The sequence below is a fragment of the Bipolaris maydis genome (assembly GCF_028858645.1).
Source record: "Bipolaris maydis strain C4 unplaced genomic scaffold PSV08scaffold_12, whole genome shotgun sequence".
Lineage (NCBI taxonomy): Eukaryota > Fungi > Ascomycota > Dothideomycetes > Pleosporales > Pleosporaceae > Bipolaris > Bipolaris maydis.
Window position 1 is genome coordinate 1,417,422 of NW_027093868.1, and position 14,552 is coordinate 1,431,973.

At 55.2% G+C, this 14,552-nt stretch overlaps 2 protein-coding genes across 2 annotated transcripts; one reads left to right on the forward strand and one right to left on the reverse strand.

Moving 5' to 3' along the window:
• Positions 1-387: 387 nt before the first annotated feature.
• Positions 388-1,960, reverse strand: PSV08DRAFT_325078 (cytochrome C1 family-domain-containing protein). The gene is made up of 5 exons (XM_014224146.1): positions 1,823-1,960; positions 1,530-1,687; positions 1,318-1,380; positions 668-1,267; positions 388-611 (listed from the first exon to the last, which is right to left on the reverse strand). Exons 1-5 carry the CDS (start codon positions 1,898-1,900, stop codon positions 500-502), a joined length of 1,011 nt encoding a protein of 336 aa, XP_014079621.1. The 5' UTR covers positions 1,901-1,960; the 3' UTR covers positions 388-499.
• An 863-nt stretch (positions 1,961-2,823) lies between these two features.
• On the forward strand, positions 2,824-13,946 carry PSV08DRAFT_411745 (peptidyl-prolyl cis-trans isomerase; the record flags this gene model as incomplete). Its single annotated transcript, XM_066093898.1, has 9 exons — positions 2,824-3,254; positions 3,309-5,331; positions 5,386-5,846; positions 5,945-5,949; positions 6,535-7,104; positions 7,359-9,423; positions 10,712-10,919; positions 11,004-13,602; positions 13,660-13,946. 9 exons carry the CDS (start codon positions 2,824-2,826, stop codon positions 13,800-13,802), a joined length of 8,505 nt encoding a protein of 2,834 aa, XP_065948634.1. The 3' UTR covers positions 13,803-13,946.
• Between the last annotated feature and the right edge of the window lie 606 nt (positions 13,947-14,552).

Consider the following 14,552-nt stretch of genomic DNA (forward strand, 5'->3'; position numbering starts at 1 on the left):
GCATGCCATCACAGTCCAGAAGCCCCCTAGTGCACGTCTTGGTCGTCGTCAACAAACGTACAGTCCTGACTTGCACACTACCATACATACATACGTACATACACATCAGCCTCTGGGTGCCGCTCTCGCCTATCTTAGCCGCATGCTCAAGCGAACCCAGACGGCAGGCACAAATCCATTGCCCCGGATGACGCCATGTTGCCTGCTGCTGCTGCTCTTCAAACTATTAACCCGAACCTCACCCACCCACACACACACATATATACATACATACATGCATACAGTAGCTAGGCCAGCAGGATGCAAGGACCCTAGGCCCATGTACACACACATATACACACACACACACACACACACACACACACATGCAGCCCTCAGTCATGTCACGAGACAAGGAAATCTTATTGTTGGAAATACTTGGCACTGTACAAGATATAGAACACACACGCTGCCGCTACCCGCTCTTCCAACTCGCCCAAAATCCAACCCCGCTTGACACCTATTGGTTCGTCTTGCCAGAGTTGTTGGGCTTGGGGATGTGGTCCAGGATGCTCTTGGTGGGTGGTGGCTGGTAGAGGATCTTTCGGTTCTTGAGCGGTCCCCACTTGTACCTGTTGTGCTCGTTAGCATTGCTTCACCCTGTGCCCATGTCTCACTGCAAACGCACCTCTTGACCCAGACGCTGAGAGCGAACAAGACGCTCGTCACAGCAAGCACCTTCCAGCCCATCTTCTTGCGGTCATCCATCTCGGGTTCAGCCGCCCAGTTGAGGAACTCAACAACGTCCTTGGCCATCTGTGAGGTCGAAGCCTTTGTGCCATCCTCGTATTCAACCAAGTCGTCGTATAGCACACGAGCCATGGCAATGCCGGTACCGGGGAAGTAGGGGTTGAAGTTGAGCCCATCCTGCACAACAGCACCCGCAGGTGGCTCCTCGGGGTAACCAGTCAACAAGCTGAAAATGTAGTTGCAACCGCCGTGGCGGGCCTTGACCATGAGCGATAGATCCGGGGGCAGCGCACCGTTGTTGGCAGCACGGGCAGCCTCGTCGTTCTTGTAAGGCGCGGGCATGTAGTCAGAGAGCTTTCCGGGGCGCTTCTCAATCTCGCCCTGGTCGTTGGGCTCAGTGTCGTATTCGTTCTCCTCGGCAAGGGCCTTGGCCTCATCGACAGTCATGAACTTGCCAACGAGAGCTCGGTAAGGGACACGAGAGATGGAGTGGCACGACGCGCAGACCTCACGGTAGACCTGGAATCCACGACGAAGGCTATTGGCATGTTAGGATGAATATGCGAGTATTATTCGGGGAAGACGTACGCAGCGTGGTCGAACGTCTTGTACCACTTTTCGTGCTCCCATGGGTACTGGGTAGGGTGCAGACTATCAATTCCACAGTCAGCTTATTTTTCTCCTCGTTCTCTTTTGCATCTTCTCTTTGCGGCTGTTGTCGTTGTTACCGCCGCCGTAGCCATGGACGTCATGCTGTCCATGTCTCGGCTAGAGGGCAATTAGCGAGTGGGCACACTCACCCTTCTTCGGCGGGAGTCATGGCATCGACATCGCGTCCGTAGAGATGCCAGTACCAGGCAGTGGAGCCGACGGCGAAGATGGTGGCACCGGCGGGGAGGGCGTTGTTCTTCCACGCGGAGGCAGCTCCCTCGGCAGAGGCGAATGTCGAGGCAAAGCGCTGTGATCACCCAATCCGTCAGCCAGACATTCAATTGCAACAGAAGAAGGCCCAGGCCCGAGTATGATGCCGGAGATGGCGTCGATGAAGCTCGCGGGAGCCGTTTGCGGGAACTGGGCCGTGTGGGAGGCGTACCGAAGCTGGTCTGCTGGTGGCATTGCGGGTCGCGGCGCCGGCGGTGCGTGCCGTACGCAGTGCTGAGCGAGCCAACATGGTTGTGTGAAGCCGGCTCGGAGCGAGAGGGGAAGTGGATCAATGGGGGTTGTCGGCGTTGGTGATAGTGGTGAAGGAGGGCTGTTTGGTCGCAACTTCTTCGCTCGAGGCTTGGCGAGACCTAATCAAGTCGGCGGGCGCTGTGATTGGCCCGCGCCCGCGGCTTTCGGCGATGTATGATCTGTGTATTGCGAGTGCGAGCAACGCTTGGGCGCCCTCGCAACAGTCAATGGCCAGGCGGGCGTCTCTTCCCATTGTGTCTCTGAGGCCAGTCGAGAGCACATCGTTGTCCGTGGCGCTGATGGTCTCCTGGCTCAAAAGCAGCATACGTCACATGACTTTGTATCCAACACCCAGCACGCCCAGGTTTGGCCAGCACAAGTACTACGCGAGCGAGGGAGAGCATGACATCAATCCATCAGTCAAACATGCATGAGGGCTGCCACCCAAGGAAGAAGCAAACCAACTGCACGCAATGCATCATCAATGCAGCGGTTGCGTCGGACAATGGGGCATGCTGCCGATTCAATCATCTGATCTGCCCCAAGACAGTTTTCATGTAGCGCTACTTCTATACCCTTCCACTCACGGCGTGGTTGTAGAAGGGCTCAAACGAGGGCTAGTGTTTTCTCTAGCAAGGACTGGCAATGTTGCCAGAACACACAGCGTCTCTGCAGAGAGGGAGATGGCTGGGAGGACTTCCTTGCGGTGTTTGAGAAGAGAAAAAAAAGAAAGGCTCTGCCAGGACGGCGGCGGGAGAGTATTTGTACTAGGCCACACACGCACACTGGCACAAACACTGGGGCAGCCGAGCGGCGTGTGCAGTCGCAAGCCCTCTCTGCCCTGCCAAACCTCGCCCGGCCAATTGCAACGAGCGCGCTCTCACCGCAGCACGCCCTCATCGACTGTAGCGGTTGGGCCTGATGCGGCGCTTCAAGCAGAATGGCGCTTCTGCCCTGCAATGCGGGCGTGTGGTGCTGTCGCGGCAGGCCATCACCGCCTCGCGCAGCCGGCTGAGTGCTCACCGGAGTCCACAGCTGCACACGCTCTCGAGCCCCACGACAAGCTCTCGATACTACCCCGCTACCCGCGCCCAGCTACAGCTACCACGGCTACAACACGCGCCCTCTCGCCCTTCGCCCCCTCCCCCCTCCCGTCTTTCTCTTGCTCCCCCCGTCCGTTATTGCTCGCACCGAAGAAACATGTGCAGACACTTCGGAGTCGACGACCACTCCGCCATGGACGTCTCCAAGGGCCGAGAGGTGCTGCCCACCAATGTCAAGCCTGTGCACTACGACTTGACCTTGGAGCCAGACTTTGACAAGTTCACCTACACTGGTACCGTGGCAATTGAGTATGGCCCACTTCTCCCTGCAACCCATGCGCCCGCTTGCTGACACGCCACCAGCCTGGACGTCGTCGACGACACCACATCCGTAACCCTCAATACCAACGAACTCAAGATCCACTCCACCAAGATCACAGCCGGCCAGCAGGTCATCTCAGAGGCTCCCACCGTCAGCACCGATGAAGAGGCACAAACGACAAAGGTCAGCTTCGACCAGACCATCCCCCGCGGCGGCAAGGCGCAGCTCACCATGACCTTCTCGGGCATCCTCAATGACAACATGGCTGGCTTCTACCGTTCCTCGTTCAAGGCCGAGGACGGCTCCACCACATACATGGCCACAACCCAGATGGAGCCCACCGATGCTAGGCGTGCATTCCCCTGCTTCGACGAGCCAGCCCTCAAGGCCAAGTTCACAGTGACGCTTGTCGCCGACGAGAAAATGACATGCTTGAGCAACATGGATGTAGCTTCGGAGAAACAAGTTGACAGTGCGATTTCAGGCGGAAAGCGCAAGGCTGTTACATTCAACCCCACGCCACTCATGTCGACATATCTTCTGTGCTTCATTGTCGGAGAACTCAACTACATTGAGACCAACAATTTCCGCGTCCCGGTGCGAGTATATGCACCAAAAGACAGAGACATTGAGCATGGCCGCTTCTCCCTGGAGCTGGCAGCAAAGACGCTCGATTTCTACGAAAAGACCTTTGACAGTCCTTTTCCCCTGCCCAAGATGGACATGGTAGCCATTCCAGACTTCAGTGCTGGCGCCATGGAGAACTGGGGTCTTATCACTTACCGTGTGGTTGATGTGCTCATCGACGAAAAGGTCAGTGGCGCCGCCACCAAGCAGCGCGTAGCCGAGACTGTGCAACACGAACTCGCGCATCAGTGGTTCGGCAATCTTGTCACCATGGACTTCTGGGATGGCCTGTGGCTCAACGAGGGATTTGCGACATGGATGTCGTGGTATTCCTGCAACGTCTTCTACCCTGATTGGAAGGTCTGGGAAGGTTACGTTACTGACAATCTTGCAAGCGCACTCTCCCTCGACTCCCTGCGCAGCAGCCACCCCATTGAGATTCCAGTGAAGCGTGCAGACGAGATCAATCAGATTTTCGATGCCATTTCGTATTCCAAGGGCTCCAGCGTCATTCGCATGATTTCCAAGTGGGTTGGTGAGGAGACCTTCATGGAAGGCATTCGCCAGTACCTCAAGAAGCATGCTTACGGCAACACCGAGACGGGTGATCTCTGGGCTGCATTGGGCAAGGCCAGCGGTAAGGATGTTGGTAAGGTCATGGACATCTGGACCAAGAAGGTCGGTTACCCTGTGGTCGCCGTCACCGAGGGCACCGACTCGATCCATCTCAAACAGAACCGTTTCCTGCGCACTGCCGATGTCAAGCCTGAAGAAGACCAGACTCTGTACCCTGTCTTCCTTGGACTTCGGACTAAGGATGGTGTTGATGAGGACCTGACCCTCTTCGATCGCGAGGCCGACTTTAAGCTCAAGGATATGGATTTCTTCAAGCTAAATGCAGACCACTCTGGATTGTACCGAACTTCATACACACCAGAACGACTACGCAAGCTTGGTATTGCCGCGAAAGAAGGACTTCTTACCGTTGAAGACAGGGCCGGTATGATTGCTGATGCTGGTTCACTGGCTGCATCTGGGTACCAAAAGACATCTGGAATCCTCTCTTTGCTCGATAGCTTCAAGGATGAGTCGGAATTTGTTGTTTGGGGAGAGATTTTGTCGCGCATTGGAGTGCTTCGAGGCGCATGGATGTTTGAAGACCAAAAGACCAGGGATGCCCTGAAGAAGTTCCAACTCGACCTGAGCGCCGAAAAGGCACACGAGCTGGGATGGGAGTTCAATGAAAATGACGGACATATTCAGCAGCAGTTCAAGGGCCTCATGTTCGGTGCTGCCGGTATGGCAGGTGACGAGAAGATCACCAAAGCCTGTTTCGACATGTTTGCCAAGTTTAAGGCGGGCGACAAGTCTGCCATCCATCCCAACATTCGTGGAAGCGTATACGCCATTGTACTGAACAATGGTGGCGAAGAAGAGGTAAGTCACTTCCACATTGATTACTCCGCGTCTCCCTGCTGACCAACAAACCAGTACAATGTCATTGTGAACGAGGCTCGAAATGCAGCGACAAGCGACGAACGCAACTCTGCTCTTCGGTCGCTGGGGCGGGCCAAGTCACCAGAGCTCATGAAGCGCACGCTTGATATGGCGCTCAGTGACGATGTCAAGGGCCAAGACATCTACCTCCCCATTGGAGCACTAAGAACGCACCCAGCAGGATGCCATGCGCTCTGGAACTGGGTCAAGGAAAATTGGGCAGAACTCGAGCGCAGGCTTCCTCCAAGTCTGAGCATGCTCAGCTCCGTCGTGTCTATCACGACGTCTTGCTTCACGCACCGTGAGCACGTTGAAGACATTGAAGCCTTTTTCAAGAACAAGAGCACAAAGGGCTTCGACATGGCACTTTCTCAGAGCCTGGACAGTATTAATGCAAAGGCTGCATGGGTTGTGCGGGATTCGGAGGATGTGAATTCTTGGCTGAAAGAACACAAGTACCTGCAGTAATTGACACATTTACGTGTCGGGCTAGATACAAGCAAGGGCCTTGTGACGCCCGCGCAGCTAGACAGTCAGAGCCCAAATAAAATAGACAAAGTAACTGTAAAACAGTAGAAGGCAGAAGTTGCAACTCAAATGGCAGTACTCTTGTTGCAAGCCTGGTGGTCTTGCATTTTTGAGTACAGTGATATCTGGTGATGGCTGCCAAAGGCTAAAAATCCGATTGTACAAGAATTTGGCGTTGCGTCATGGGCTGCGGGATGGGATTCTGCAGGGGGGAATGGCAATGTAAGGAAGTAGACAAGCGCTTGATGGGCTTGCACACGTCCCCCAAGGCGGGAGTCGGAAGACGCGTAGTGGACCTGCAACGTCAGCCTTGCCAGGCCTCCCGAACATGTGATAATTGTGTGTTCAGGCATTGGCGGCCCATGATTGTTGACACTTCTACCATTGCTGGTTTTTTGCGTCACTTGGCAGCGCTTCCAACTGCTCGCCCTGTCTGTTTATTGCTCTCCAGAACATCCGGCTACTATCGATTGCATTCAGCCACGGCTCGACATCAGACTGGCTTGCTGCCACCGCTCACCCCCAGATAGCCATTGCCCATGCATTGACGGCAATCGCCTCGCACTTCCGAGTCGCACACTCGACCACCAGTGGCATACGCAAGAGTTGGACAAGAACCGGCGTTCTGCGCCATGTCGCAAGACACGGAACAAGTAGCCCCCGCACTTGCGCCTACAGACGTAGAGGATGTCCAACTATTCCGGCGGTCACCACACCCTTACCTACGCCACGGGGACGAGATACGCGGCCAGTATCCCGAAAGAGCGCATAGCGTGGGCCTGGAACCCCCAAGTCATGCCGACGCAAGATTGGGCAAGAATGGTGCGAAGCGCAGAGAACCGGTATCGCAATCACCCAGCGAAAGCGGCACCGAGGCAGACGACGAAGGCTACAACCTAGTAAAAGCACTGCCTGCGCCTCCTCTGCGCCTTCACAAGGGACTTCGGGATGCGCGGCCAAGAGAAGGCGGGCAATGGGCTAGTAGTCCCTTGCTTACACCTACGCAAATCGACGATGAGGGGAGCAAGTTTTCCGACGAGTTTGTCAATGGCGGCAGCAATCGGGGGAAGCGAAAAGGGCTTGCGTATCACCTCGACGAAGAGGCAAGGGCAGCCAAGCAAAAGTATCTTCAAAGGCGGCGGAATGAGATGGTAAGGAGAGCAACGGAGACGGCTTTGCTCGCGGGTATTGGCCTTCTTGCCGTCCATGGATGCGAGTGCTGGAGCGAGCTGCTGTCGTGGCACAGAGGTCAGCCGTCATTTACCCCCTCCCCCCTAAAAAAAGATCATTGGAACAATGGCTAATACCAGCTTCAGCAGAATTGCTCACACATACTACCATGATTGTGACATTACTTGGTCTATATCCATTACGACTACTTTATTACTCTTGGGGGAAACACTCGAATCTTGCACTTCACCGGCGGATCCATGTGCCAGCCGCTTTCGACCCGGCCACGATACTCTACCCGCCAATACTGCCTGTACTAATCGCCATTTCGCTTTTTGCTTCGTCGCCGAAGCCTTTGCTTCCAAACATTCTGCTTGGACTGGCAGCATTGCCAGCCAGGATTATTCCTTTCAATCCTTCGGCTTTGGGGTATTCATCACTTCACTGGTTAATATCCATTATGCCGCTCATCGCGGCTGAGAACACCGATGTACCGTCTAGACTGACGGCACAGAAGCCGTACAAGCTCAAACTACCCCCTCCGCACCAAGGGTTGGATCCAGAGATGCTTGTCTGTCTATTTCCCCTACATCAGGCACTGCTGCCGCCTTTGTACTATCTCACTACAACGAGCCTGTTGCCAACGGAGCTGCACCTGCTGTCGATTGGGCTCATCAACTTAGTTTTATTTTCCAACTCGCCTCAGGCGATAATACTTTGCATTCTGCTGTGGATGGGGGGACTGGGCGTGTTTGTATGCTGCGGCAAGGTGCTCAAGTGGGGGGTTGCGCTCGCACGCATCCCCCGCTGGAGGTTCCGGCGCGCAGGCCAGGTGATTCGGGCTCGTCAAAGCTTTTTGGAAATATTGAACAAGAGCTTGGGGTCCGGACGTAATGGACGTGGCTCTGCAACGAAGAATGGCGACAGTGATGCAGATGATGATGATGATGATGATGACGCCGCTACGTTTGGAAATGGAACCAAAGGCCTCAAGGTTGACATAGCTCAACGCAGCACTACACGTATCTTGTCTACGGGCCGAGCTGAGCCGCAGTCGGCAGCCGAAGCTTCAAAGAAATCTTTTGACAAAATTAATGGAAAGAGGGAGGAAGCGTATGGCGTGGGCCGCACGCGTAGCAACACTTTGCCTATTCTCACGGCTGAAAGTCACACATCACGGCATCGATTCTCACATGGCAAACGATGCCAATCCATTGCACAGTCGTACCTGGAGCTTACGCCTGCACAAGCAGCAATGCGGAAGTGGCTGTATGCAGCCTACTTTTACCTGGTGGTTGTGGTTTTGATACTGGGCCCAATCCGGTATGCTGTCAGCAAATACGCACTGTATGGCCATGAGCCATTTGGATGGGCGATTAGCTACCTATTTGGCAATTTGCCGAGCGTGCGATGGAAAGTATTTGAGTGGAATCTGGACTGGTGGATAGCACTGCCGCTGAGAGACATGTCGGATGAGATGGCTGCAGGGACACAGGACATGGCACTTGGCGAACGGGTTGGGCTTGTGCTGCTAGGCGAAGCCAACACACGGCTGTTGCTGTGCATATACTGCATGGGCACCATTGTGGCGGGCCTTGTCGCAGTGTTTTCACTGTCTGCTGTTGTTGAGGTGGACACGCGCCGCAAGGTGTTTCACGGAACCATGGTGGCCATGCTGCTGCCGACCATCTACGTCGACCCATGCTTTGTTGCGCTAGCCCTGGCGCTTGTCCTGGCCATTTTCATTCTGCTGGATCTGATTCGCGCCTCGCAGCTTCCGCCGCTGTCGAAGCCGATTGCTAGATTCCTCACGCCGTATGTAGACGGGCGGGATCTCCGCGGACCCGTGGTGGTTTCGCACATTTTCCTTCTCATCGGGTGCGCGATTCCGCTGTGGCTGTCTCTGGCGGGGGTAGAGCGAAGTGGGGGAGAGCCGTGGCGAGAGTGGGGGGTCAAGAGTCGAGACATTAGCATGGTGTCGGGAGTGGTTTGTGTAGGCATGGGAGACGCAGCAGCATCGCTCATCGGGCGGCGCTATGGACGTCGCAGGTGGCCGTGGGCAGGTGGCAAGTCACTCGAGGGCTCGCTGGCTTTTGCGGTTGCGGTGACGGTTGGGCTTGTGTTTGGCAAGGCATGGCTGTACTTTGGATGGGGGAGCAGTGGTCAGATGGCGCCAAAGACGGCGGGGAGGTGGGTGACGGAGGCCGCGATGACGGTGGGAAAAGCCGGTATTTGCGCAGCAGGAGCGAGCCTGAACGAGGCGGTGCTCACAGGCGGCAACGACAACGTGATTGTGCCCGTGGTGCTGTGGGTTCTGGTGCGAGGGGTCAGGCTGTGAGGAGGCCGTGGCAGCGGGCGTCAGGTGGCATGCAGGTACCGAGGGTGCTCAGGCAGGCAGGAGGCTCAACTAGAGACGGGGCTATATATGGAATGAATGCAAGAGTCTGCCGACCCGGCCAGGCGTGTGAGCACACGAGGGTGGGCATGGGTGTGTGTGAGTGTGTGAGTGTGTGAGTGTGTGAGTGTGTGAGTGTGTGAGTGTGTGAGTGTGTGAGTGTGTGAGTGTGTGTGTGGACAGTGCTACGTCATCGCCGTCGCAGTTGGAGGCTGGCCTTGCTAGCGCGCCCATGCTCGGTCGCGAACTGGGCGGGACTGCAACACTAGCTGCAAGTCACAGCGGCGGCCGTCGACGGGTGCCGAGGCAGGGATGAGACGGGTAGTGTACTTAGAGCAGACAGGCGATAAGCCGTGGTGGGAATGTGTGCTAGCGAGGTGCTTGGGCTGGGCACGACAGATGGCAGATATGGCAGGCTGGCTTGCTCATGCCCCAGGCGAATGGCGTGCGCTGTGGTCATGCCGCCGGCCACATGATGGGCGCCCCTCTTGTCGCCTGCTGCCAGCCAGCCAAGGCAGAGCCCATGGCCCGGCGCCGCCTCGACGAGCGCGCTCTCGGGCGGGCCACACGGGCAGACGAGCATCTGGAGAGTCGATGTGTACATTGCCGTGTGCCAGACATGGGCGATAGTGTGCTCGTGTCGTCGGTGCAGCCATAGAGGCGCCCCGTCTCGCACGCGTCGTTATCAGTCCTATCAAGGCGGCGCTAGCGGCGCGCTAAGCCCTGCCCCATGACTGCGAGTCGAGCCTGGGGGTCCCTCCACTCGACCGTCTACCTAAACCTCCCAAGCCACTCGACTGCTCACTGCCCTCGACTCCTCCTCCTCCTCCTCCTCCTCTTCTTCTTCTTCTTCCCTACTGTCACTCTCGCTGTCGCTGTCGCTGTCGCTTCCCCCACCCCCGTCGCCGTGCATTGCCCATAACCCTCGGACCTCGCGCCAACGTCTCGCCGCCACCCTGCGTCTCGCCTCGCGTCCCCGTCACCACTATCGATAGCACCGCATACAGCCAACAACACCTCCGCGTCCCGACAACACAACCACCGCCCCGCTACCCCCCCTCAACAGCTCATGTACAACTCGCTCACCCCTACCCTGTACCTGCATCTGCGCTGGTAGCCACTTACCCACCACCACCACCACTACCCCACGCCCAACAGCCCGTCTCACTGCAACAACCTCCACTACCACCACACCAACCACCACCACCACAACCATACCACCCACAGTACATACACACTCACCATCGACGCCGAGCCAGGCAGCATAACCCGTGCTGCCATCATGGCTTCACCAAGCTCCCATGCCCCCCGTCGCTCGGGGGCATCCCCATCCTCATCTGCTGCCCCAGGCTCAGAGCAGATCATTGGCAAGTTCAAGCGCCTGCACCACATTGGCAAGGGCAGCTTCGCCGAAGTCTACTGTGGAATTCACATTGTACGTTACTGCTGCTTCTACTACTCCCACCCTCTCCGTACCCAAACATAGCCCATCCGTCGCTAACCAGACGGCCGTCTACAGGAAAAGCGCCAATCGGTCGCCATCAAGTCAGTCAACATGAACAAGCTCAACAAGAAGCTCAAGGACAACCTCGTCTCCGAAATCACCATCCTCCGCAGCCTCCACCACCCCCACATAGTATCGCTCATTGACTGTCAAGAAGCGCCCTCGCGCATGCACATCATCATGGAGTTCTGCGAGCTTGGAGACCTGTCAGCCTTCATCAAGAAGCGCACCGATCTGGTCAACCACCCCCAGACGCAGCGCATGATAGAAAAGTACCCCAACCCCGCTGTCGGCGGTCTGAACGAGGTGGTTGTCCGACACTTTGCCAAGCAGATGGCGAGTGCCCTGGAGTTCTTAAGGTCCAAGAATTACATTCATCGTGATCTAAAACCACAGAACCTGCTTTTGAATCCCTCCTCCATGTTCTACTCGCAAAGCGGAACCCTCGAACGAATGCCTCTCGCCGCAAGCGCAAACTCATTGATACCCGCTACCGGAATCGCCTCTCTGCCAATGCTCAAGATTGCTGATTTCGGCTTTGCTAGGATTCTGCCGACAACCTCGCTGGCGGAAACACTCTGTGGCTCTCCGCTCTACATGGCTCCCGAGATTCTGCGATACGAAAAATACGATGCAAAAGCTGATCTGTGGTCTGTAGGTACCGTTCTGTTTGAGATGATGTGCGCTCGTCCTCCGTTCAGGGCCAACAACCACGTCGAGCTGCTGCGCAAGATTGAGGAACGCAAGGACCAGGTTCGGTTCCCAGAAGGCCTTGTTTGCACCCGGGCTATGAAGAACCTGATTCGCGCCCTACTGAAGCGGAAGCCAACCGAACGCATGTCTTATGAATCCTTCTTTGCAGACACTGTTATTCGCGATGAGATTCCTGGAATGGTGGACGAGGATTTGCCCGGATCCATGCAGGCTTCTGAACGCCTCCAAACCTCTGCATTGGAGCCGCTTATTGAGCAACCTAGACCAGCTCAGAAAGCGCCTGCCGAAATGGATCGCCCGCTTTCGGACAGCCCGTATGGTTCATCGCCCAGGAGCAACAGGCCTTCCTCGCGGCCAAGCTCTAGACCGGTTTCTGGAAACTACTCAAACACGCCGCTGATACCGGCTTCTGCCCGAAGGTCTAGCATTACGCCAGTCGATCCCAGTGAGGAGCGCGCATCTTATCGCGACCATCGACGCCCACATCTTGGCAATGCTGCAACGGCACCCGCACGCACCGCAACCCTGCAAGACCAGGCTGCACCTAGTAGACGTAGATACTCTCGCGATGAACCAGCACCGCCACCTGCCGGTTTGAAAGAGCATCTCGACCGTGAGCGTATTCCACAACGAGCTGAAGTACTACGAGAGGCGGCCGAGCGAGCTGCACAGGATAATGCTTTAGACGAGGGCTTCGTGTTTGTGGAGAAGCGTCGCGTAGAGATTGACGCTCTCGCAGACGAAATTGCCAACAGCCCACAAACACAGCAAGATCGACCAATGTATAGGGATACCCCGATCAAACGACGGTCGACAACACAAGGCTCTCCCACATCGACTACTGGTGCCGTCCCTTCAAAAGCTATCCAGATCCAGCAAAAGCCCACAATCACACATCAACGCACTGGCTCATACAGTCGGCGACAATACCGGCCTAGCTTTGAAACAGCAACTTCTGCGCTATCCAAGGCCATGAACATGGTCAACATCCGAGGACTTGGCCTTTCACCACCTATCATGAAAGGCGTATCACCGCCGCCCCAAGGATACTCGGCGTTCCCAGCATACCCCACCGCGCAAAGCAGTATACTGCTTGTTGGTGACGGGGGCAAGATGGTCAGCAAAGACGAGGACTCGCTCACTGTTCGAAGAATCGAGGATCTGGCACAACTCAGCCACGTCGTCTATGGTTTTGCCGAAGTCAAGTACAGTCAACTAGTCCCTGTTGCACCAAGTGACCCGGCTTTGGGTGATGGGTCCACGGGGGTTGCTCGCAAACCAAGCAACGATGTCATTGAATACGACGAAGACGATGAAGATCTGACGCCTGACACTATCCTCCTCATTTCCGAGGAAGCCTTGGTCTTGTTCGTGAAGACACTTGCTATGCTAAACAAGGCCATGGACCTCACCGGAAGCTACTGGAGTCGGACTCGTCGCCATAGCGGGCTTGACGGAACTAGTCGTACAAACGCCAGGCTCGGTCAGGTCGTCTCCTGGATGCGAGATCGCTTCAACGAGTGCTGTGTCAAATCAGAAATTGTTGCTCGCAAGCTTAAGCAAGCACAGCAGCAACTGCCACCTGACCACCCCAGCCATCCTCAGAACCAGTCTGCAGCGTCAGGCTCGGCGACTGCCGTGGGCTCTGCTGAGAACATTCTGCTTACTACTGGAGTTACTGCCGAAAAGCTACTGTACGACCGTTCTCTTGAGATGAGCCGTCAAGCAGCCATCGACGAGCTCACAGGTCACAACCTGGCCGATTGCGACATCAACTATTGGACTGCCATCACTATGCTTCAAGCCGTCCTCGAGGAAGAAGAGGACGTACCAGGTCACAAATCCGACGCGGAGGAAATCAATGGTCTTGATGGTGAAGACCGAAGGTCAATACAAAAGCGTACGTGTCTTTGCCCAATTATGATGATTAGTAACAGCCCAACTGACATTTACTTAGTACTCGAACAAATGAAGAGCCGCCAAAAGGCGCTCAAGAAGAAGCTCGATGCTCTCAAAACCCAAAAGCGTTCTTCGATCACCGGTGCTCCTTCACCTCACCCCGTCGGCCGCAACTCGCCTTCACCAGCGGCGGCAAAGTGAGTGTGCAACTCAGAGGTTGCACAAACACAAGCACATACACACATACACACATACACATCACGTCAGGTCCACCGTTCCATCTAGCATTTGCATCTGTTCGGCGCTTCCCAAACTCTACATCAGACGCTTCATTGCTCCCTTTTTCCGGCTCTACTTCTTTGCTGCTCTCACATTTTGAGCAAATCTTCACTCATACCTTTGCACAGATGAAAGTGCGTTGTTTTTTTTTTGGTTTGTTTTCCTTCCTGATGGGTTTTATTTTCTGCTTGAAGGCGCCATATGGGAGAGAGGGAGGTGCTTGAGGGAAGGGTGGGGGGCGTATGAACATGATACCAAATTTTTATGTTTCATTCTTGTTTTCCTTTTTTTTTCCCACATATCTCGGCAGCCAAATTGTGCTGAAAGCGTTTTTTTGCTTGCTTCATACTTCTTCCTTGCTTACTTTCATCTTCCTCTTTCTTGTTCAAACTGGTTGACAAATGTATTTGTGGGTCATATTTCTTTGCAGGCGTTTTTTTTTCGGGCATGCGAGGGAATCTTTTTTTTTTCGACAGACAGAGAGACACACACAAAGGCAAACTTGGCATCATGGTATGGAATTTGGATATCTAATAGACATCTTGAATTTGGGTCGTGAAGCGAAGTTTATGACCACCTTTTTTTTTAGGGTTCACTGGAACTTGATTGTTCCTTGTGCAACTCGCCTCCTCTCTACGGACACGGATCGCGTTTTGCAAAAGTATATATATA

Coding starts and splice junctions, on each gene's coding strand:
- PSV08DRAFT_325078 (XM_014224146.1), bottom strand. CDS start 1,900: ATGTTGGCTCGCTCAGCACTGCGTACGGCACGCACCGCCGGCGCCGCG. Junction 1,381..1,529: donor ATGACTCCCGCCGAAGAAGG/GTGAGTGTGCCC, acceptor TGGAATTGATAG/TCTGCACCCTACCCAGTACC. Junction 1,268..1,317: donor AAGACGTTCGACCACGCTGC/GTACGTCTTCCC, acceptor ACATGCCAATAG/CCTTCGTCGTGGATTCCAGG.